We start from the raw sequence: 23,377 nt of genomic DNA, 5'->3' as shown, positions 1-23,377 counted from the left end.
CCGGGTTCAGCCCGTGACAGGTGAGAAACCTCATTCGGTGGCCCCCTTCCTGCCCCCGCCAGGCAAACAACAATTCAGTCAATAAATACGATTGACTGAGTGCATGAATGAATGAACCCCACAGCCTTCTTTGCCCAACAGCATCCTGCACCCAAGAGAGAGCTTGAGTGGAGAGGGTGGTCGTTCCTGGAGATGAGGGGGGCAATTGTTGTTTTACCCACCCAGCCAGCTGGCTGCCTCTTGGTCCCAGACCCCGGAGGTTGCAGGGGGTGCCAGGACAGAGGAGAGGGCAGGGCGGGCCAGGCCCAAGGCGCTGACACTGCACGGCAACAAACCCACCCCTCCCACTCAGAATGGGCCCAGGGGTCTCGTTGTCTCACCTAACAGATCCATCTTCTCTTCCTCAATGAGGCGATTGATGAGCCCGTTGGCTCGCTCGATGGTACAGACGGCAACATCCAGGGAAGAGAAGCGGCCGGCTGGCGAGCTGCTGCCCATGTAGCCGCCCACCTGGAGTCCGACCTCCTCGAACAGGTTCTGCAGCGGGCAAAGAGGAGCAGCCCGTCAGCGGGCGGACGGATCTCGGCGTGGGACTGTGGTCGCCCTGCCGCCCTAGCCCAACCACCTCCCCCCGCTCAGCCCGGGCCCATCCCGGGTTTTCTGGTTTTGGGTCCCCATCCTGAGCTCCGGGGCCTTCCACCTCCTCTCAGGAGCACGAGAAACTGGGCCGAAGGTGGACAGCAACCATGTTGGGGCTCAATAATCCAGGCTCCCTCTGGGTCGACTTAGCTCAACTACGTGCGGAAACAGAAGCTCTGAGGCTGGGATGGGAACAGGTCGGGGCTCCTGTGACAACTGGGGACAACCGTGTTGTGGAGGGAAGGGGCGGGGGGGACACACACTGGCTGAACCATTCTGGGAGACAGGCAGGGAAGGAAGAGTAGACCGGAAAAGGCAGGAGAGGATTGGAGGAAGTGTAGTGTGCGGGGACAGGCTGGGGAAGGGAGAGTGTGACGGTGGGAACGCTGAAGGGCAGAAGGAGAACATGTTAAGGGAGGCTTGAGGTGAGGGCAGCAAAACAGAGGGCCCTTACACTGGGCACTCTGATGGGATGCAAAAACAGAAATAATGCGGGAACCCCAACTGCCACGCCTCTTTCCCGCCCTGACGGAACAGACCTGTCATTCACTCAATCAAATTTATTGAGAGTTTTCTGTGCGCAAAGCACTGTACTAAGTACTTGGGAGAATACAATGTAACAATAAACAGACATATTGGAGAAGCAGCATAGCGCAGTGGATAGAGCAGGAGCCCGGGAGGCAGAAGGTCATGGGTTCTAATCCCGGCTTGGCCACTTGTCTGCTGTGTGACCTTGGGCAAGTCATTTCACTTCTCTAGGCCTCAATTACCTTGTCTGTAAAATGAGGATTGAGACTGTGAGCCCAACATGGGACGGGGACTGTGTCCAACCCGATTTGCTCGTATCAACCCCAGCGCTTAGTACAGTGCCTGACACATAGTTAAGCGCTTAACAAATACCATCATTATTATTATTATATTCTCTGCCCACAACGAGCTGTCGACTCTAACTGCCGAAGGGCTTTCAGTGTCCAGACAGTCCAGCCCTGCCTCAGGGCTCATGGTGCTTTCAGGATCTCAGTAATCAATCAGTGGTATATAATGAGCACTTACTATGTGCAGAGCACTGTACTAAGCGCTTGAGAGGGTACAAAAGAATTAGCAGGCAGGTTCCCTGCCCATAATGAGCTTAGAGTCTGGACGATTATCTTCTGTGCCTGTTTATTGTTCTATTGTATTCTCCCAAGTGCTTAGTACAGCGCTTTGCACAAAATAAATGCTCAATAAATGACTGACTGAATGAACGAACGTTTATTTCGCTTTCTTTGTGTGTCTACCCCCCTACCCCTTATCCTTAGGCTGTGACCTTGTCTACTTTTAATCTGGGTGACTGTTTTCCTGGTGTTTTGCCCGCAGCAAGTGCTTAATAAAGACTATTACCACATCACCTTCTGATTAGCAAGTCTGCCAAGCAGAGCAGGACAGAACCATTAGTCCAACGTCCTCCCACTTCTGGCCCGGAAGAGACGACCACGGTAGCGGGTTCTCTCAGCTCACCTCCAGGTAATACTTTTTCTCTTTGGCCACCGAGATGAAGGGCAAAATGAAGAGGGCTTTTTTACGGGTTTCCAAAACCTTCTTCAGAATAAGCAGCTCGGCCACGAGAGTCTTCCCGGCACTCGTAGGAGCTAAAAACGGCACGATTAATGCAAGGGGTCACATGGGAGAGGACAACATAACAATAAACAGACACATTCCCTGCCCTCAATGGGCTTTCAGTCTCGAGAGAGAGCAGAGAACTTATCCCTGCTTTACCGATGAAAACACTAAGGCCCGGAGAGGTTAAGTGACTCGTCCAAGGACACCTCTCTGGCCAGCAGGAGGGCTGGGATGTCAATCAGGGCCTCCATCTCCCAGCCCCATCCGGAAGACCACGCGGCGAGGTCCGTTTGGAGGACAAGTGGCTGCCCCTTCCCCGCTCTTCTGCAGACGGTGCCCCCTCCTAGAATCAGCTCTAGAAAGCAGGCAACCCGCGCTACCTGAATAGACGAGGTTTCTTCCTCCCAGGACCTGCCCGAGAAGGAGGCACTCCGCTTGCCACTCAAACATCCGCACCACGCCAAGGCGTCGGTATTTCTCCAGAACCACGTGGGGCAGCCCCCAGCTGGCCAGCAGCAGCTTGTCCACCGGGCCTTCGGGAACCGTCACGGACGGACCCTGCCCTGACGAGAACGATGAGAATTGTGGTAGCCGTCGAGCATTTTCTAGAAGCAGCGTGCCTGAGTGGAAGGAGACCGGGCTTGGAAGTCAGAGGTTGTGAGTTCTAATCCTGGCCCTGCCACTTGTCAGCTGTGTGACTCTGGGCAAGTCACTTCACTTCTCTGGGCCTCAGTTACCTCATCTGTAAAATGGGGATGAGGACTGTGAGCCCCACGTGGCACAACGTGATAACCTTGTATCTACCCCAAGACTTAGAACAGCACTTGACACATAGTAAGTGCTTAGCAGGTACCATAATTATTATTATTATTGGGGGACAAGCATTTATGAGAAGCAGCGTAGTTCAGTGGAATGAGCACGGGCTTTGGAGTCAGAGGTCATGGGTTCCAATCCCGGCTGCGCCAATTGTCAGCTGTGTGACTTCGGGCAAGTCACTTCACTTCTCTGGGCCTCAGTGACCTCATCTGTAAAACGGGGATTAAGACTGTGAGCTCCCCGAGGGACATGATCACCTTATAACCTCTCCAGCGCTTAGAACAGTGCTTTGCACATAGTAAGCGCTTAATAAATGCCATCATCATCATCATCATCACTGTACTAGGCGCTGAGGTGGCCCCAGGATCATCAGTTCGGACCTAGTCCCTGTCCCACATGGATATTTTTGGGGTTTTATATTTTATGGATTTCATTAAGTGTCTAATAAATGCCAGGCACTATACTAAGGACAGGGGGAAATACAAGACTGTGAGCTCGTTGTGCACTGGGATTGTCTCTCTTTATTTCTGTATTGTACTTTCCAAGAGTTTAGTACAGTGTTCTGCACACAGTAAGCAATCAATAAATGATTAAAAGAATGAGTGAGTGAATGGAAATAATAATAATAATGGAATTAAGTGCTTACTGTGTGCCAAATACTGTTCTAAGCGCTAGGGTAGCTATAAGGTAATCAGATTGTTCAGTATGGGGCTGTCTTAATCAGCGTGGTGTAGAGGAAAGAACCCAGGTTTAGGAGCCAGAGATCGTGGGTTCTAATCCCGGCTCCGCCACTAGTCAGCTTTGTGACTTTGGGCAAGTCACTTAACTTCTCCGTGCCTCTGTGACCTCGTCTGTAAAATGGGAATGAAGCCTATGAGCCCCACATGGGTCAACCTGATGACTTAGCACATAGTAAGGGTTTAACAAATACCATCATATTTATTACCATTAATCCCCATTTATAGATGAGGTAACTGAGGCCCAGTGAAGTGATTCACCCAAAGTCACACAGCTGACAAGTGGTGGTGCCAGGACTAATAATAATAATAATAGTTTCATTTGTTAAGTGCTTACTATGTGCCAAACACTGTTCTAAGCGCTGGGGGAATACAAGGTAATTCATTCGTTCATGCAATCGCATTTATTGAGCGCTTACTGTGTGCACAGCACTGTACTAACAGCTTGGAAGTACAAGTTGGCGACATATGAAGACGGTCCCTACCCAACAACGGGCTTACAGGTAATCAGAATGTCCCACATTGGGCTCACAGTCTTAATCCCCATTTTACAGGTGAGGGAACTGAGGTACAGAGAATAATAATGATGGCATTTGTTATGCACTTACTATGTGCCGAGCACTGTTGTAAGAACTGGGGGGGTACAAGGTGATCAGGTTGCCATGTGGGGCTCAGAGTCTTAATCCCCATTTTACAGATGAGGGAACTGAGGCCCAGAGAAGTGACTTGCCAAAGGTCACACAGCAGACAAGTGGCGGAGCCAGGATTAGAACCCACGACCTCTGACTCCCAAGCCACGCTGTTCAGTGACTTGCCCAAAGTCACCCAGCTGATAAGTGAGCCCGTTGTTGGGTAGGGACTGTCTCTATATGTTGCCAACTTGTACTTCCCAAGTGCTTAGTACAGTGCTCTGCACACAGTAAGCGCTCAATAAATACGATTGAATGAATGAATGAATGAATGAATGAAAGTGGCAGCTCTGGGGTTAGAAGTGAAGTGATTTGCCCAAAGTCACACAGCTGACAAAATAAAATAAAATAAATAGAATAGTAAATATTCTATATAGCCCAGACACCAAAACAAAACACATTAACAAAATAAGATAAATAGAATGGTAAATATTCTATATAGCCCAAATAACAAAACATATTAACAAAATAAAATAAATAGAATAGTAAATATTCTATATAGCCCAGGCAACAAAACCAAAACATATTCACAAAATAAAATAAATAATAATAATAATAATAATAATGGGATTTGTTAAGCTATTACTCTGTGCAAAGCACTGTTCTAAGCGCTGGTGAGATTACATGGTGATCAGGTTGTCCCACGGGGGGCTCACAGTTTTAATACCCATTTTACAGATGAGGGAACTGAGGCCCAGAGAAGTGAAGTGACTTGCCCAAAGTCACACAGCTGACAAAATAAAATAAAATAAAAAGAATAGTAAATATTCTACATAGCCCAGACAACAAAACAAAACATATTAACAAAATAAAATAAACAGAATAGCAAATATTCTATATAGCCCAGACACCAAAACAAAACATATTAACAAAATAAGATAAACAGAATAGTAAATATTCTATATAGCCCAGACACCAAAACAAATTAACAAAATAAGATAAATAGAATAGTAAATATTCTATATAGCCCAGACAACAAAACATATGTCCCACGTGGGGCTCACAGTCAATCCCCATTTTACAGATGAGGTAACTGAGGCCCAGAGAAGTGAAGTGACTTGCCCAAAGTCATACGGCTGACAAAATAAAATAAAATAAATAGAATAGTAAATATTCTACATAGCCCAGACAACAAAACAAAACATATTAACAAAATAAAATAAATGGAATAGTAAGTATTCTATATAGCCCAGGCAACAAAACATATTAATAAAATAGTAAATATTCCATATGGCCCAGACAACAAAACAAAACATATTAACAAAATAAAATAAATAGAATAGTAAATATTCTAAATAGCCCAGGGTTGTACCTGGGCTGGACGAGCGCCGCCTTTTCCCGCTCCGCGAAGGCGCTGAGGGCGTCGTCATGGCGGCCACCGCCGCCTCAGCCCCAACGGCCTTCTTCCCGCCTCCCGCCTTCAAAGCCGGTCCTCCCCCAACCGGAACCACAGAGACGGCAGGAAAGAGAGGCCCGGCAGCAGCCACAGCGCCCCCTGCAAAGACCCAGCGGGAACCATAGAGTTCGCCGAGACGGAGGCCCCGGAGAGGCTTCGGCCTCGGGGCACTGGAGCGCCCCCAGCGGAGGGACGGAGGAAGTGCTGAGGGCCGCCGCAGGAGACAACGTTCGATTCGGTCGCCTTCATCTCATTCATTCATTCAATCGTATTTATTGAGCGCTCGCTGTGTGCACAGCACTGTACTAAGCGCTTGGGAAGTACAAGTTGGCAACATATAGAGACAGTCCCTACCCAACAACGGGCTCATTCCATCGTATTTAATAATAATAATAATAATGGCATTTATCAAGCGTTTACTATGTTCTAAGAGCTGGGGAGGTTACAAGGTGATCAGGTTGTCCCCCGGGGGGCTCACAGTCTTCATCCCCATTTTACAGATGAGGGAACTGAGGCCCAGAGAAGTGAAGTGACTTGCCCAAAATCACACAGCTGACAATTGGCAGGGCCGGGATTTGAACCCATGAACTCTGACTCCAAAACCAGTGCTCTTTCCACTATATCAATCATAATAATGATGGTACTTGTTAGGCGCTTGCTATGGGCCTGTTGTCCACCCTAGCCGCATACTCTTTTATTCGGATGACTTGACACCTGTCCACATATTTTGTTGTCTGTCTCCCCCCTCTAGACTGTGAGCCCGTTGTTGGGTAGGGGCCGTCGCTATATGTTGTCAACTTGTACTTCCCAAGCGCTTAGTACAGTGCTCTGCACACAGGAACTGCTCAATAAATACAACTTCCCTGGGTCTCAGTTCCCTCACCTGTGAAACAGAAATTAAGACTGGGAGTCCCACGTGGGACATGGATTGTGTCCAACCTGCTAAGCTAGTGTCTTCCCCAGTGCTTAGTGCAGTGCCCGGCACATAATAATAATAAAAATAATGACTGTGGTATTTGTTAAGCATTTTCTATGTGCCTAGCATAGTAAGTGCATGCATGTCACGTATGTGAGGCCCTGGGTTCGATCCCCGGCACCTCCATACTTCAGGCGAAGCAGTGTGGTGGATAGAGCATGCACCTGGGAATCAGAAGATCATGGGTTCTAATCCTGACTCTGCGACTTGTCTGCTGTGTGACCTTAGGCAGGTCACTTCCCTTCTCTGTGCCTCAGTTACCCATCTGTAAAATGGGGATTAAGAGTGTGAAGCCTACGCAGGCCAGGGCCTATGTCCGACCGATTTGCTTGTATCCACCCCAATCAATCAATCAATCAATCATATTTATTGAGCGCTTACTATGTGCAGAGCACTGTACTAAGCGCTTGGGAAGTACAAATTGGCAACATATAGAGACAGTCCCTACCCAACATTGGGCTCACAGTCTAAAAGACTGTGAGCCCAATGACCCCAGCACTGAGTACGGTGCCTGGCACATAGTAAGTGCTTAACAAATGCCATTTTTATTTTTATTATTAAATACTATTTTAAAAATCAGGATTGATCTAGGGAGGGTTTTAAACGCAGCACCTAACGTGCAATAATTCAAAGTCTGACCTCTAGATAGCAGCACAATTACACGCTTATTCCTAACCCCTACAATCTTCCCAACCTGCGGCTTCGAAATCACCCTGTGCGCAAAAGCTGCCCACACCCCGGAAATCGGTCAACCGTGTCCTCAGGGTGCAGGGCACGGCGCCGAACCAGCTCGGAAACCTGAGATTAATCCCTAATTTTTAGATGGCGAGCCCTGATTAGGACAGGGACGGCATCCAACCTGATTATCTTGTTTAGTACAGGGCTGGGCACGTAACCAGAAAAGCAGCGTGGCCTAGTGGATAGAGCCCGGGCCTGGGAGTTAAGAGGACCTGGGTTCTAATCCTGACCCTGTCACTTGTCTGCTGGGTGACCTTGGGTAAGTCGCTTCACTTCTCCGTGCCTCAGCTACCTCATAGAGACTGTGTCCAACCCGATTACCTTGCATCTACCCCAGTGCTTAGTACAGTGTCTGGCACATTGTAAGTGCTTAAGAAATACCACAGTTATCATTATTGTTAATAAGTTAACAGGTACCATAAAAAATTGTCCCACTTTCCATCCCCCAAATGCCACTTCAGCCCTTAAATTCCCACAGCTCCCCTACAGCACTTAAGTAAATATTTTACAGACTCCCCAGTGCTTAAACAGTGCATTGCATGTAGTAAGTGCTTAATAAATGCCATCATCATTATTATTATTATTACTTTATTATTGCTCCACCTATCTGTAATTGAAGTGTTTGTCTCACCCACTAGACCGAGAGCTCCTTGAGGGCAGGGAAATGCCCCCTAACTCTGTTGTACTCTCCCAGTGGGTGCTCAATAAATACAACTGATGTTGATGATAATGATGGCTGTATTTTGAGCACCTCTGTGGAGAAGTGATTGCAACTGGAAGCCAGAGGACCTGGGTTCTAATTCTAGCTACTCCATTCGCCTGCTGTGGGACCTTGGGCAAGTCACTTAAAGTCTCTGTGCCTCAGTTTCCTCAGCTGCAAAAATCCACTCTCAGGTAGCCTGGGTTGGAGGACTCACAGGAGGCAGATCTAGAGTCCACTGACTAAAAACAACAAGCACTTAGTATAGTGCTCTACACACAGTAGATGCTCAGCAAATAACAGTGATTGCCTGTAGTATTCACCCAACGGCACATTACAGTGCTCAATGTACCATAGAATATAGGTTCCTTGAGGAGAGGGCTATTGTACTGTTTTCTCCAAAGTGCTCAGTATGATGCTCTGATGATAATAATAATAATAATAATAATAATAATAATGGCATTTATTAAGCACTTACTATGTGCAAAGCACTGTTCTAAGTGCTAGGGAGGTTGCAAGGTGATGAGGTTGTCCCACGGGGGGCTCACAGTCTTAATCCCCATTTTACAGATGAGGTAACTGAGGCCCAGAGAGGTTAAGTGATTTGCCCAAAGTCACACAGCTGACAATTGGCAGAGCCGGAATTTGAACCTGTGCCCTCTGACTCCAAAGCCAGTGCTCTTTCCACTGAGCCACGCTGCTTCTGATCAGAGTAGGCGCCCAGTGAGTACCATTGACTGGCTGATTGATGATGATGATGATAATTGTTAAGCGCTATGTGCCAAACACTGTTCTAAGCACTGGAGTAGATACAAGTTAATCAAGTCTTAATCAACAGAAGCAGCGTGGCTCAGTGGAAAGAGCCTGGGCTTTGGAGTCAGAGGTCATGGGTTCAAGCCCTTGGGCAAGTCACTTAACTTCTCTGTGCCTCAGTTACCTCATCTGGAAAATGGGGATGAAGACTGTGAGCCCCATGTGGGACAACCTGATCACCTTGTAACCTCCCCAGCACTGAGAACAGTGCTTTGCACATAGTAAGCGCTTAATAAATGCCATTAAAAAAAGTCAGACACAGTCCCTGTCTCTCACAAGGCTCACAATTTAAGCAGGAGGGAGTAGGATTGAATCCCCATTTGGCAGATGAGAAGCAGCGTGGCTCAGTGGAAAGAGCATGGGCTTTGGAGTCAGAGGTCATGGGTTCAAATCCCGGCACCCGCTACATGCCTGCTGTGTGACCTTGGGCAAGTCACTTAACTTCTCTGAGCTTCAGTTCCCTCATCTGTAAAATGGGGATGAAGACTGTGAGCCCCATGTGGGACAATCTGATCACCTTGTATCCCCCCAGCGCTTAGAACAGTGCTTTGCCCACAGTAAGTGCTTAACAAATGCCATTATATGTATATGAGGTAACTAAGGCAGAGAGCAGTGAAGTGAAGTGACTTTCCCGAGGTCACGCAGCAGACAAGTGGTGGAGCCAGGATTAGAACCCAGGTCCTCTGACTTCCAGACCAGATCTCTATCCATTAGACCGCACTGCTTGGGTGTGGCCCCCACCCCAGCCCATCTAAGAGCTGGCTTTTGCCCTCATCTGCCGGTCCACCATCACCACTTGGGAGGCTGCAAGGAGGGCAACCATGTGCCAGCTCCTCATTGCCCCCTTAGATGCCAGGATTACAGAGGTGGCTGGGGAGGGGTCTGGCCCAGAAACGACCCTGCTGGGGCACCTCCCTTCCCCACCCCTCAGCTCACCCTGACACCAAAGAAAGAACCGCGAGGAGGAGAGAACCCCAAGCTAGCCAACCTAGAGAGAGGCAGAGACACCTGGCAATTGCAGAGCATTTAATGGCATCTATGTCCATCGCACCTTCGAGAAGGTGCTCAAAAGCTTTGTGATCACTCTCCTAAAGCCCCCCAGCCACTTGGACATTTCCACATTTTCATAGAACGGGAGCTCCAGTTGGGACAGAGACTGCGTGAAGAATTGATCTTGTATCCACCCCAGTGCTTAGTACAGTGCACATGGAAAGTGATTAACAAATACCATAATTATTATTATTTACAGGGGAGGGGGCAGCGGGGGAAGGGTCTCCCCAGGAAGGCGAACAGCGGGGCAGATTTTTCCTACTGTCACCAGGCTAAAGGCTGGAAGTCGGACTCGAATGGGTTCCATCTCCGGTTCTTCTGGCTGCTCCACACGGCGCCCACGGTGAACCCGAGGTGATCCAGAGCCACGGATTGATCAAGTAGATTTTCTCGGCCGGGGGGACAGTGTGGGGAAGGGTCAGTACAGGTGGACAGGTGAAGGACGGGACGGCCCAGGGGGAAAACTTGTAGGTACAGATGGACAGTAGGTGGATGCAGACTGGTGTGGAAAGTCAACTTGAAGGGAGGACAGGATTGCAAAATACATTCCCCAATTTCTTCTCTGTGGACTTGGTGTGCACCTGGACCCCTCCCCTCCCTCTCTGGTTATGATCCCACTCCATCTGGGAGCTCTTCGTGGGACGCTGACCCATAGAATTGCCCAGGACTCCTCGCCGGAAATTCTACTGCCGTGGATAGCGAGTCCCAGGATTCTAGCCCCTCCCGGCTTCTAGATTCCCAGTCAGCCACCGGGTCTTCCCATTGCTGCCTTCAGGGATGGGCGAGAGAGGGCCTGGCAGCCACCTTCGGCGGAACGGATCAGGGGACTTCCAGCTCCCTTCTGGTCTGCCTCCGGGCCCAGGCCAGTTTCTGGATTGGGTCTTCTGTGGCCCTGACTTGCTCCATTTATTCATCCCCGCTCTCAGCCCCACATCATTTGGGGCACACTTAAATTTGGTAAGGGTAAAGGAAATACATTTTTTTTTTCTGGGCATTCTCTTAAACTAGAAAAAGATTATGTCTCCTCATCCAGAGTGAAAACAGAGGCGTTTTACCGGGGGAACCTTGTTAACTCCCTCTTTGTTTTAGATTTCTGTCTCCCCCTTCTAGACTGTGAGCCCACTGTTGGGTAGGGACTGTCTCTATATGTTGCCAACTTGTACTTCCCAAGTGCTTAGTACAGTGCTCTGCACACAGTAAGCACTCAATAAATACAATTGATTGATTGATCATTTAAGTCCATATCCATCATTTATTTATTTGTATTCATGTCTGTCTGTCCCCCTCTAGCCTGTAAGCTCGTTGTGGGCAGGGAATGTGTCTGTTATATTGTTGTGTTGTACTCTCCCACACACTCAGTACAGTGCTCTGCACATAGTAAGCATGCAATAAATATGATTGATGGGTTGACTGATAAGTGTGAGAATGGGGCAGGATTCGGAGAGCGGACCGGCTCCACACGGTAACTTCTAGCTCCCCCAGGTTTCGTGGGAGCCCCTGGGAGGCGGGGGGGGGGGGGGGTAAACAGCTGCCCAGAAGCCAGTGAGGGAAGGGGCCCTGACTCCCATCAGCGGAGGGGACACTCACGGTTCCAGATGCTCCAGAGCCCCCACCCAGACTGGTACCGACCCAATTCGGCCCCTCCATCAGGGGACCTGGAAGCGGAGAGGGGAGAGCAGGGGGCGGGGGACGGGGTGCGAGGCCAGAGACTCGTGCTCCTTTAGGATCCGGGCCCACAGGCGGAAGCCACGCTGGGCCGGGTCGGTCCGCGGGTCCCGCACAGGCTGGTCAGGGGGAAGGGTTCCACCTTGCGCTCCACGATGTTGAACGGGCAGCTCTTCAGGTGTTCGGCCATAGAGGCAGCCACCTCGTGGAAGTGCCACGTGTGGACGCGGGAGAAGAGGCTGCTGAACTGCCAGACCTGGGGGACGGACCGGGGAGAAGAAAGAGCGGAGTTAGGGCTCCGGCCACGGAGACCGTTGAGGCAGCGCGGCCTAGTTATTATGGTATTTCTAAAGCGCTGACGATGGGCCAAGCACTGTTCTAAGCAGTGGGGTAGATACAAGTTCATCAGGTAGGACACAGTCCCTGTCCCACCTGGAGCTCACAGTCTTAACAGATGAGGTAACTGAGGCACAGAAAAGTGAAGTGACTTGCCCATGTCCCACAGCAGATGTGTGGCAGAGCCAGGATTAGAACCCAGGTTCTTCTGATTCCCAGGCCCGTGCTCTATCCATTAGGCAACACTGCTTCTTCGGCAGGAGAGTGGGCAGGGCACTGGACTGGGATTCAGGGGACCCAGGTTGGAGTCCCAGTTCTGCCCTTAGCCTGCTGTAGGACCTTGGTCAAGTCACTGGAGTCAGAGGACTTGGGTCCTAATATTGGCTCCACCGCTTTCCTGCTGTGTGAACTTGGGCAAGCCGCTTAAGTTTTCTGTGCCTCGCTTCCCTCATCTGCTGAACGGGGATTCAATATTTGTTCTTCCTCCTACTTAGACTGTGAGCCCCACATGGGACCTGATAATCTTGTATCAACCCCAGCGCTTAGTGCCGTATTTGGCATATAGTAAGTACTTAAATGTCACAATTGTTACCACAATTATTATTGGGCCTCAGTTTCCTCCTCTGTAAAATGGGGGTGAAGTCCCTGCCCTCCCTCCCTCCTAGACTGCGAGCCCCTTGTGGGACGGGGATGGTGTCTGAGCCGATGACCCTGCATCCCTCCTAGCGCTTAGCTCAGTGCTTGGCACAGAATGAGCTCCCGATCAATGTCACCATTAATGGAGACAGACGGGATGCTCCCAGAGCATCTCTGCTCTGCTCCCTGTCTTGGGCCTGGTCTCTGAACCCAGGCTGATACCAGAGGGGCAAACCTGACCCTCCCAGCCCCAGGGGCCAGGCCAACACTGAAGCAGCATGGTGTAATGGATAAAGCAAGGACTTGGAAGTCAGAGGACCTGGGTTCTAATCACAGCTCCACACTTTGTCTGCTGTGTGACCTTGGGCAAGTCACTTCGCTTCTCTGGGCCTCAGTTACCTCTTCTGTAAAATGGGGACTAAGACTGTGAGCCCCACGTGGGACAACCTGATTATCTTGCATCTACCCTAGTGCTTAGAATAATGGGTGCTTAACAAATACCATTATTATTATTACTTCACTTCTCTGGTCATCATCAATCATATTTATTGAGCGCTTACTGTGTGCAGAGCACTGCACTAAGCGCTTAGCACTGGTCCTCAGTTACCTCCTCTGTAAAAAGGGGATTAAGAGTAGGAGCCCCACGTGAGTCAGGGGATGTGTCCAACCCAATTTATTCGTATCCACCCCAGTGCCTAGTATAGTGCCTTACACATAGTAAGCCCTTAAACAAATACCAAAATTATTATTATTATCACAATTATTAATATTAACTTTGAACATCCCAGGGAGACTCTGAGCTGCAACGAGGTCCAGTGAGGAAAGACAGAGGAAGGGCAGGTGAACCCCATTAGAACTGGCCTGAATACCCAGTTGTCCCTTTCTGACAGTCCTGTCCTCTTTGGGGGGCCTCCAGGCGGAGGCAAACCTGGGCTCAGAGAGACCCACCCCACCCACCCCAGGCCTGTAGGCCTGGCTTCTCTGAGGAAATGCCCCAAGACACACAATAGCAAGGACACTAGTGAAAATAAAAACCACCAGGGATGATTCAGTCCCTGCTTTAAAGCAGAGGGTATTCCCTGGTCTTCCTCCCTGTTCTCATCAGAGGCATCTATCAGTATCAGCAATGTAGCAGGCATCAGTGACGTGCAGAACATTGTACTAGACACCTGTGTGCGTAACACTGTACTGAGCACCTACTGTGTGCAGAGCACTCTCCTGGAGGGCTTGCTTTTTTATGTGTGTTTTATGATATTTGTTAAGAATTCACTGCACTAAGCCCTGGGGTAGACCCAAGCTAATCAGGTTTGACACAGTCCCTGTCCCACATGGAGCTCACAATCTTAATCTCCATTTTATAGATGAGGTAACTGAGGTACAGAGAAGTGAAGTGATTTACCTAGGGCCACACAGCAGACAAGTGGCAGAGACAGGATTGGAGCCCAGGGCTTCCAACTCCAAGGCCCCGGCTCTTTCCAATAGGCCAGAGCTGCCTTCTGTGTGTAGATAGCTGTACTGGATGCCTTTTGTATGCAGAACTCTGTGCTGGGCACCTATTATGCATCAAATGTCACACTTGGGATCATGGAATAGAAGTAAGAGATATGGGCCCTGCTCTCAAAGAACTTATCTTCTAATGGGGGAGGCAATAAAGATAAATTGAGGAATAACCAAAGTTAAGAATGTGAGAGCAAGAATGGGAGAAAATGGATAAAGGTGTCAGTGATGGTTAAGCAGAATATCCCCAAACAATATGGGGACCGAGGGGACCTGCCTAGAAAATTGGGGGTTCATCAGGAAGGGTCACTTGGAGAAGGTGACTGGGATCTAATCCTGGCTCCTCTGCATATCTGCTGTGCGACCTTGGGCAAGTCACTTCACTGGGCCTCAGTTCCCTCCTCTGTAAAAAGGGGATTGAGACTGTGAGCCCCATGTGGGACAGGGATTGTTTCCAACCTGATCCACATAATAATAATAGCATTTGTTAAGTTCTTACTATATGCCAGGTGCTGTACTAAGGGCTGGGGTGGTTACGAGAAAATCAGGCTAGACACAGTCCCTGTTCCACTTGGGGCTCACAATCTCAATCCCCATTTTACAGAGGAGGGAACTGAGGCCCAGAGACGTGAAGTGACTTACCCAAGATCACCCAGCAGACAAGGAGCGGAGCCGGGATTAGAACCCATGAACTTCTGACTCCCAAGACCGTGCTGTATTCTTACCCCAGCGCTTAGGACAGTGCTTGGCACATGGTAAGCGCTTAACAAGGACCATAATTATTATTAAGTATAATCGGGGTGGAGGGGGGTCCCGGCACCTGCCTTTTTGTGAGCTCTCCAGGTGCTGCGGCGGCCACGGGAACACCTCCGCTTCTCCCACTGCAGGAGGACCATGCCCCGCTCCTGGAGCAGCGAGGAGCAGACATCCTGCAGGAGCATGGACACCTGGGCCAGCTGGGACAGGCTGACGCTGTCCAAGTAGCTGGCTATGTGCTGCAGCAGCTCCAGGGGCAGACCGCTCAGAGAGGCCCGGTCCATCCGGCCGGGGCCCCGGGGGCCGCCCCGCCCGGCTCCGAGCTCGGGGGCCACCTCGGGCCGGATGGCAAAGGCCGAGAGGTCCTGCCGGTAGATGACCCTGGCCCCCAGCCCCGGCGGGCCGAGGCGACTCTGCACGAAAGTGCAGCCCCGGTAGGCCAGGGGACAGCGGCGCTGGAACCAGCCGTAGAGGCCGGCCTGGAGGTCGGCGTGGACGTTTCGGAAGTGGGCGGCGAACTCGTCCCGCCGGAAGACCTGGCCGCAGGTGAACGTGAAAGCCGAGCTGCTCTTGTTGTGCCTGTGGGTCACACCCTCGCTCTGAAGGGCCACGTGCAGGCTGGGCTGGCCGGCCGGGGCCAGGTCTGCCAGGACGGTGCCAGCGGCGAAGGGCCCGGCCTCGAAGTCGTAGGTCTGGGTGGCCAGGTCCACGTACAGCCCGTCCACGGACCTGCTCTCCGAGATGGGGTGGCCCCGCAGCTCCCGCTCCAGGGCGCACTGCAGAGCCGTCCGCACGGCATCCGCCCGGGACAGCTCGCCCACGGCCACCCCGAGGTCAGACGTGTCCACCGCCTTGTGCTCGCTGGGCTGCCCGCCCCCCAGGGCGTCGCCCAGCCGGGCCCGCTTCCCGCAGTAGCTGACCGGCACCTTGAAGGTGTGGACCGTCTTGACCTCCTGGGCCTCAAGGTTCCCGTAGACGAAGTCCTTCTCCCGGGGAGTGCAGGCGGGGATCTGCCCAAAGTGGATGAGCATGCGGCCATTGTGGACCAGGTACATGTTGTAGTCCCGGGCATCCATCGCCATCTTCAGCCGCTCCAGCACGCCATCCTGCCATGGGGCCAGCCCGGTCACCTCTGCGCCCCGGCCAGGGACCTCCTCGGCCGCCACTGGGCTCCTCGAGGGCTCCCCACTTCCCCGGGGCTGGGCGGCTCTCGCCTCAGCCCCCGAGGCCGCCTGCTCTTTCCTGAATATGTGCTCCCACCGGCTGTAGCTTTCCAGATCCATCCCCTCCCGGCCCGAGGCCAGGGCCTCCCGCTCCTGCTGGCTCAGCCCCGCCCCATCGGGCCCGGGGTCCCCCCTCGGCTCCTCCGCTGCCCTTCCAGAGTCGGCCCGGCCTCCATCCCGCTCCACCACCTGCTTCTCCTCCTCTTCCTCCCACCCCTCCTCGTCCCATTCCTCCTCCCGTTCCTCATCCCTCTCAGCCTCCCCATCCGCCCCGGCGTCCCGGGCTTCTGGAAAGAGTTCCAGCATCTTCAGGGAGCCGAAGAGGATCCGTTGGTCCCGGAGGGCCAGGGCCGCGTCCAGACACTCCTCCCCGGAAGGCTCCTTCATGATGTTCTCATGCAAGGCCGCGTCCGAGTCCACGCTGGGCCAGCGGTTCCACTCCATGGAGCAGGAGACCACGCTGGCCGGGCAGGCCTGGAGGTGGCCGGCAAGCTTTTGGCGGGCCATGGAGGCCGGGCAGCCGTAGGCGGAATTGAGGCAGGGCACCGGCTCCAGCGGGCACAGCAGCTGATGTTCCTCCCCCTTGCAGGCGTGAAAGACGGCCCCGCAGAGGAGGCGGCAGGGGGTCAGAGGGCAGGAGTCGGCAGGCAGGGCGGGCCCGGGGCATCGCCGGTCGAAGCATTGGTCACAGTGCCCGTGCTGCGGGGCCGGGAGAGCTCGGCGGGTCCTGCCCTGTGGCGCGTCGGGGGCAAGAGGAAGTGAGGGAGAAATTCACTAACAGGCCGGGGAGAAAGGTAATAATGATAATAATTATGGTACTTGTTAAGTGCTATCAATGGGCCAAGCACTGTTTTAAGCACTGGGTGAGAGACTAATTAATCTGGTGGGACACAGTCCCTGTCCCACAAATCCCCGTTTTACGGATGAATTAGCTGAGGCCCAGAGAAGTGAAATGACTTGCCCAAGGTCACCCAGCAGACATGTGGAGGAGCCAGGATTAGAATCCAGGTCCTTCCGACTCCCAAGCCTGGGCTCTAACCACTATGCCACACTGCTCCTCCAGGTAGCACGGCCCGGCTGAAAGCAGAAGCGGGTGGGAGCCGGGAGTTCCAGCTCTGCCCACAACCTGCTGGGGAACTTGGGCATGTCACTGCACCTCTCTGGGCCTCAGTGTCCTTCTCCAGAAAATGGGGAGAAGATCCCTCTTCTCCCCCACCCTCAGGCTGGAGCCTTGTATATTGGGGCAGCGACTGCATCCAATCAGATTCCCTTCAGTCTACCCCAGAGCTGGCACACAGTGGGTACAAAAAAATAGAAGAGTGTAGCCTAATGGGTAGAGCACAGGCCTAGGAGTCGGAAAGACCTAGGTTCTAATTCTGGCTCCACCACAAGTCTGCTGTGTGACTCTGGGCAAGTCGCTTCGCTTCTCTGTGCCTCAGTTGCCTCATCTGTAAAATGGAGTGAGCCCCATGTGGGACAGGGACTATGTCCACTCTGATTTACTTTGTATTTACCCCAACGCTTAGAACAATTACTGACGTATAGTAAGTGTTTAACAAATACCAAAAGCAAACCAACAGATATGGTTTCAACTACTCCTCTGAGCTCAGTCAAGATAGCAGTAGTGGCAGTATCTACTGCGTGCCTACTACGTGCCTCACAGTGTACTAAGCGCCTGGGAGAGTGCAACGGAAGCAAGGCCAAGTCAGGAGCCCCGCTGTAGCTCTGGTGAAACAATGTAAGCTCGTTTTGGGCTGGGAATGTGTCTCTTTATTGTTGCATTGTACTCTGCCAAGTGCTTAGTACAGTGCTCTGCACACAGAAAGTGCTCAATAAATACTAGGAATGAATGAATGAACCCAATGGGGAGGCCCAGGGCCTCCTTAGAGAGAGAGGCTCAGAGGCAGAAGCCACAACGGTAACTCGGTGACATAATAGCCACAAAGGTAACTGCGGGGAGTTGGTCAGCTGTCTGACAGTCAGAAGACATGTGTCTCATCCTGAGCCCCACCACGGTCGCCCTGGGCAACCTTTAAAGAGGCCACATGACTCAAGGTGAAACTGTCATTATCTAGTGAAGCAGCATAGCACAGTTGAAAGAGAATGGGCTTGGGAGTCAGAAGGTCATGGATTCTATTCCCGGCTCCGCCCCTTGTCTGCTGTGTGACCTTGGGAAAGTCACTTGATTTCTCTGGGCCTCAGTTCCTTCATTTGGAAAACAGGAGTTGAGACAGTCACCTCTATGTGGAAAAGGGACTATGTCCAACCTGATTTGCATGTACCCACCCCAGGGCTTAGTATAGTGCCTGGCACATAGTAAGCGCTTAACAAATACCATTATTATTATTACCCAATCAATCAGAACACCTTGGTGAAGGATTAGATTAGGCTGATAGAATTTGTACTTTCCCCCACTAGACTGTAAGCTTCTCCAGGGCAAGGATGGTGTCTACCAACTTTATTGTGCTCTCCCAAGTGTTTTGGTCGGTGCTCAACATAGAGTAACTCCTTGGTAAATACCACCGACTGATCGATTGATTCTGAGCAGTGGTCACTGGAACCCAGGACACCCTGCTCACTGCCAGCAGAGGCTATGAAAAATCAATGTCTTTCATTCATTCATGCTTATTGCGCGCTTACAGTGTGCAGAGCAATGTACTGGGTGCTCAGGAGAGTACAATACCACAATAAACAGACACATTCCCTGCCCACAAAGAGCTCTGGAGGAATTATCCAGACTGGTGCCCGCTGATCTGGCAGTGGCAGCCGTCAATTCTTCCAGCCGGCTGCCATTCTATTATTAGTAAATATTAAGTGTTTACTGATTTTCCAACACTGTGCTAGGTGTGGGACAGAAATAAGACAATCAGATAGGACACAGACCCTGTCCCACCCGGAGCTCCCAGCCCAAGAGGGAGGGAGGGAGGGAGGGAGAGCAGAGATCTTATGCCACTTTAAAAGGGGCCCAGAGAGGTCACCCGACTTGCCTGAAGCCACACAGCAGGTCAGGGGCAGAGCCAGACCCAAGCTTCTTTCAGCAGACCAACCCACCACCCCGGGAATGGGTGAGAAAGTGATGTGAGTCCGGGACTCCAGGTCAACCCTGTTGGAATTAGGGAGGACCCAGTCTGGTCCCTGTCCCCAGCCCACCCAACCTCCCTCCCGGCAACAGACCCTTCAGGAACTGGACAATCACCCGGATCTTTCAAATGGAACTGAATAACTTGGACCCAGACTCTGCCACTTCTACCTCCTTAGTAGCAGAGGTTTGTGAGTGGATATAATTGCATCAGTTCTCCACTTCACTTTCTGCTTCACTCTGGCATTTGGCTCTTTATTCATTCATTCAATCATATTTATTGAGCACTTACTGTGTGCAGAGCACTGTACTAAGCGCTTGGAAGCACTCGATATTCACCCCACCCTCAGCAGCATGGCACTTATGTAGTCCTAATTTATTTTAATATCTGTCTCCCTTACTAGACTGTAAGCTTTTTGTTGGCAGGCAAAGTGTCTATAATAATAACAATAATACTTGTGATATTTGTTAAGCACTATGTGCCAGTCACTGTACTAAGTGCTTGGGTAAAAGCAAGTCCCTGTCTCACACGGGGCTCACAGTCTTCATCCCAATCTACAGATGAGGGAACTGAGGCACAGAGAAGTTGAGCGACTTGCCTAAGAACATCCAGCAGACAAGTGTCTGCTAGACTGTCTTCTAGACTGTGAGCCCGTTGTTGGGTAGGAACCGTCTTTATATGTTGCCAACTTGTACTTCCCAGGTGCTTAGTACAGTACTCTGCACACAGTAAGCGCTCAATAAATACAAATGAATAAATACAAATACAAGTGGTGGAGCTGAGATTAGAAGCCAGATCTTTCTGACTCCCAAGCCTGGGCTTTTTCCACTCAGTTGTAATGTGCTCTCAATCAATCAGTGGTATTTATTGAGTGCTTACTGTGTGCAGAGCTCTGTACTAAGTGCTTGGAAGAGTACAATATAACCGAGTTGGCAGACAGGGTCCCTGCCCACAACAAGCTTACAAACTAGAGGGGGAGGCAGACATTAACATAAAGAAATTATAGATTAGTACATAACGGTTGTGGGGCTGAGGGTGGGATGAATATTAAGGGCTTAAAGGGTAGAGATCCAAGTTCAAAGGCGAAACAGAAGAAAGAGGGAGTGGTGGGGTGGGGGGAGAAAGGGAAAGGCCTCTTAGAGCTGTGAATTTAATAAAGCTTTGGAGATATGAAGAGTGAGTGGTGGTCTGGCATTTATGGAGGGGAAGGGAGTTCCAAGTCAGAGGGAGGACATGGGAAAGGGGCTTGTGGTGAGATCAAGTGCTTAGTACAGTGCTCTGCACACAGTAAGTGCTCAATAAATACGATTGAATGAATGAATAAATGAGAGCGAGGCAAAGCCAGCGAGCTGGATCTAGAGGAACAATGTGTTTGGACATGCCTTTAGGAGGAAATCAGTGAGGTGAGGTAGGAGGGGCCCAGCTGATTGAGGGCTTTTAAGTCCATGATAAGGAGTTTCTGTATGAAGCGGAGGCAACCGCTGGAGGTTTCTGCGAAGTGGAGAGCCGTCAGCTTTCTTGTAAAAAAACGATCCGTGCAGCAAAGTATGGGCTGGAGTGGGGAGAGGCAGGTGGCAAGGAGGCCGATACAGTAACCAAGGTGGAAGATGATAAGTGCTTGTATCAGCATGGTAGCAGTTTGGATGGAGGAAAGGATGGATTTTAGAGATGTTGTGATGGTAGAACTCTCCCAAGCGCTTAGGCAATGCCCCGCACACAGTAAGTGCTCAATAAAAACCACTGATAATAATAATAATAACAATAATAATAATAATGGCATTTATTAAGCGCTTACTATGTGCCAAGCACTGTTCTAAGCATTGGGGAGGTTACAAGGTGATCAGGTTGTCCACAGGGGGCTCACGGTCTTCATCCCCATTTTACAGATGAGGTAACTGAGGCACAGAGAAGTGAAGTGACTTGCCCAAAGTCACACAGCTGACAATTGGTGGGGCCGGGATTTGAACCCATGACCTCTGACTCCAAAGCCTGTGCTCTTTCCACTGAGCCACACTGCTTCCTAATGGATTGACTGATTGACTGAAGAGTGGGGGGGGGGGGGGGGGGATCAGGATGTGTTTCGGACAGTCGATGAACACTTGTTGTCCCATCCCTGCTGCTTTCCAGCAAAGTTGTCCCCCGCAACCCTGGGCTGCAGCCATGAAAAATGAAAGGTTTGGGGGTGGCGGGGAGCTCACCCACCCGACCACCCCCACAAGCCCACCCCACCTATCGATCACCCCAGTCCCCAGGAACCCCATCACTTCCAAAGCATCCGGAAAAAACTCAAGGGGGGTAATCCTGGGCTTGACCTTCTGGCAGGTGGATTTGGAACATATCACTGTGGCTCTCGGTATCCTTCATTCACGCTCCCCAACGCTGCTGGGCCCCATCACTAAGACCCCCCTCAAACACACACCCCAATTCTCATAAAGCCTCCCTCCCTCCCCCTCACCATTCAACAGCCTCACCTTAAGCATCAGTCCCCGGTCTGATCTGCAAGGCAAGGGGTCTCTCTGCCCCTTCGAGCAGGTGGGTGGCAAGGAGGTGTCTGGTGCCGAGGGAAGCAGAGCTTTGGAAACCAGGGGGAAGGGGGTGGGAATCCGCTCCAAGGAGAAATATCTTGAGGCTTTCAAAGTTAAAAATAAATCCGTCACACTGGACGGTGTGACCAGGCTCAGTTTACGAGTCTCCCCGCCCCGGTATTTACCAACACCGTCCCCGCTGGGACTGGAAGGGTCGCTTCCTATCAGCAGGCCCCGGCCTCGGAGACACCCAGCATGGATGACAGTGGATAGAGCCCGGGAGTCAGAAGGTCATGGATTCTAATCCCATCTCTGCCACTCGTCTGCTGTGTGACCTCGGGCAAGTCACTTCACTTCTCTGGGCCTCCATTCCCTCCTCTGTAAAATGGGGATTGAGACTGTGAGCCCCAAGTGGGAAAGGGATTGGGTCCAACCCAATTTGCTTGGATCCACCCCGGTATTCAGTACAGTGCCTTGCACATAGTAATTCCTTAACAAATACCATAATAATTATTATTATTACCCATCAGGGGACCCTGGCTTTCCAGACCCTCACCCTCCCCCCTGCTCCCTCCCAGATTGTGGCCGCCCCCGACCCATCCCTTCACCAGTAATCCCCCTTTCCAAATATGCCTGCCCTCTCCCCTCCGGCCACGGCCACGGAAGCTGAATTGGCACAAGCAGGGACGCAGGCGTGGGTCACTTTGGGGAGAGACAGCGTGGCAGGCCGCGATCCTGGCCCCTCTCTTTGGTTGACGGGAGGGAGAGTGGGGGTGGCAGAAGGCTAGGGATCCAGAAGATTCGATTATATTCTGGGAAATGAAAGTGGCTGCGATAAGCAGAGTTTTCCCCGGTTCTTAAAAATAGCTGCTATCTACACTGTCTCCCCTCTGTGTGCCCGAGGGTGCCCCTGGCCTTCTGAAAGGGCAGAACATGCAGAAGGCAGGCAAGGACACTCCTACACAGGCACCTTTCTAAACACTCCCTGGGGAAAGGGAGGGAGACGTGGCCCACCCAGCCGGCGGGGGTTAGGGATGGTCCGCAGATCCAAGGTGATGTCCACCCATTCTCCGGCCACCAGGTCTGGGCCTGCTGTTGTAGCTGGACCTTCCAGCACCTCAAAACCAGTGCCAGGCTCAGCGACAAGCTGGGAACTTACGGGGCATGTGCGCTCTTAAAGTAAGGCCCAGCTGGCAGGGTGATGAGGGGCTTCCACCCTACCAGGTGTCTGGAGGAAGAGCAGAGGGAGGCGGAGGAAGGCAGATGCCTGAGGAAAGGATTGCCCTCTTCCTTGACCCATAAAAATCTCCTCTTCCTCCAAGGGTGAGGCCGCAGCCCCACGTGAGGGCCCCTGAGGAGGAGTATAGAGGTAAACAGGGGGTTGGGCATGGAGTCAGATTGCAGGGCAGTTCGCCACCCCAGGCCCCTCCTGCCCCCAGGAGAGCAGGGTGAGGCGGGGTGAGGCCGGGCGACGAAGAGTCGCGTTGCCGACCAGAGACCAGAGGA

At 51.5% G+C, this 23,377-nt stretch overlaps 2 protein-coding genes across 2 annotated transcripts in view; both read right to left on the bottom strand.

Annotated features, from left to right (window-relative positions):
* Window positions 1-5,859, bottom strand: part of POLQ (DNA polymerase theta) — a 34,612-nt gene extending 28,753 nt beyond the window's left edge. The window contains exons 1-4 of the mRNA XM_038757847.1: window positions 5,793-5,859; window positions 2,619-2,858; window positions 2,137-2,267; window positions 381-537 (exon numbers count right to left, since the gene is read on the bottom strand). Of these exons, the coding sequence (XP_038613775.1) occupies window positions 381-537; window positions 2,137-2,267; window positions 2,619-2,858; window positions 5,793-5,850 (586 nt within the window). The 5' untranslated portion in view covers window positions 5,851-5,859. The remainder of the gene's footprint in view (window positions 1-380; window positions 538-2,136; window positions 2,268-2,618; window positions 2,859-5,792) is intronic.
* Window positions 5,860-11,670: 5,811 nt separating this feature from the next.
* Window positions 11,671-22,118, bottom strand: FBXO40 (F-box protein 40). Its single transcript, XM_038758303.1, has 4 exons — window positions 22,057-22,118; window positions 21,818-21,975; window positions 15,112-16,998; window positions 11,671-12,074 (listed from the first exon to the last, which is right to left on the bottom strand). Exons 2-4 carry the CDS (start codon window positions 21,824-21,826, stop codon window positions 11,874-11,876), a joined length of 2,097 nt encoding a protein of 698 aa, XP_038614231.1. The 5' UTR covers window positions 21,827-21,975; window positions 22,057-22,118; the 3' UTR covers window positions 11,671-11,873.
* Between the last annotated feature and the right edge of the window lie 1,259 nt (window positions 22,119-23,377).

This window comes from Tachyglossus aculeatus, chromosome 16 (genome assembly GCF_015852505.1).
Source record: "Tachyglossus aculeatus isolate mTacAcu1 chromosome 16, mTacAcu1.pri, whole genome shotgun sequence".
Taxonomy (NCBI): Eukaryota; Metazoa; Chordata; class Mammalia; order Monotremata; family Tachyglossidae; genus Tachyglossus; species Tachyglossus aculeatus.
Note: the sequence above shows the minus strand (reverse complement) of the source record. Positions and strands in the feature narration are given on the sequence as shown.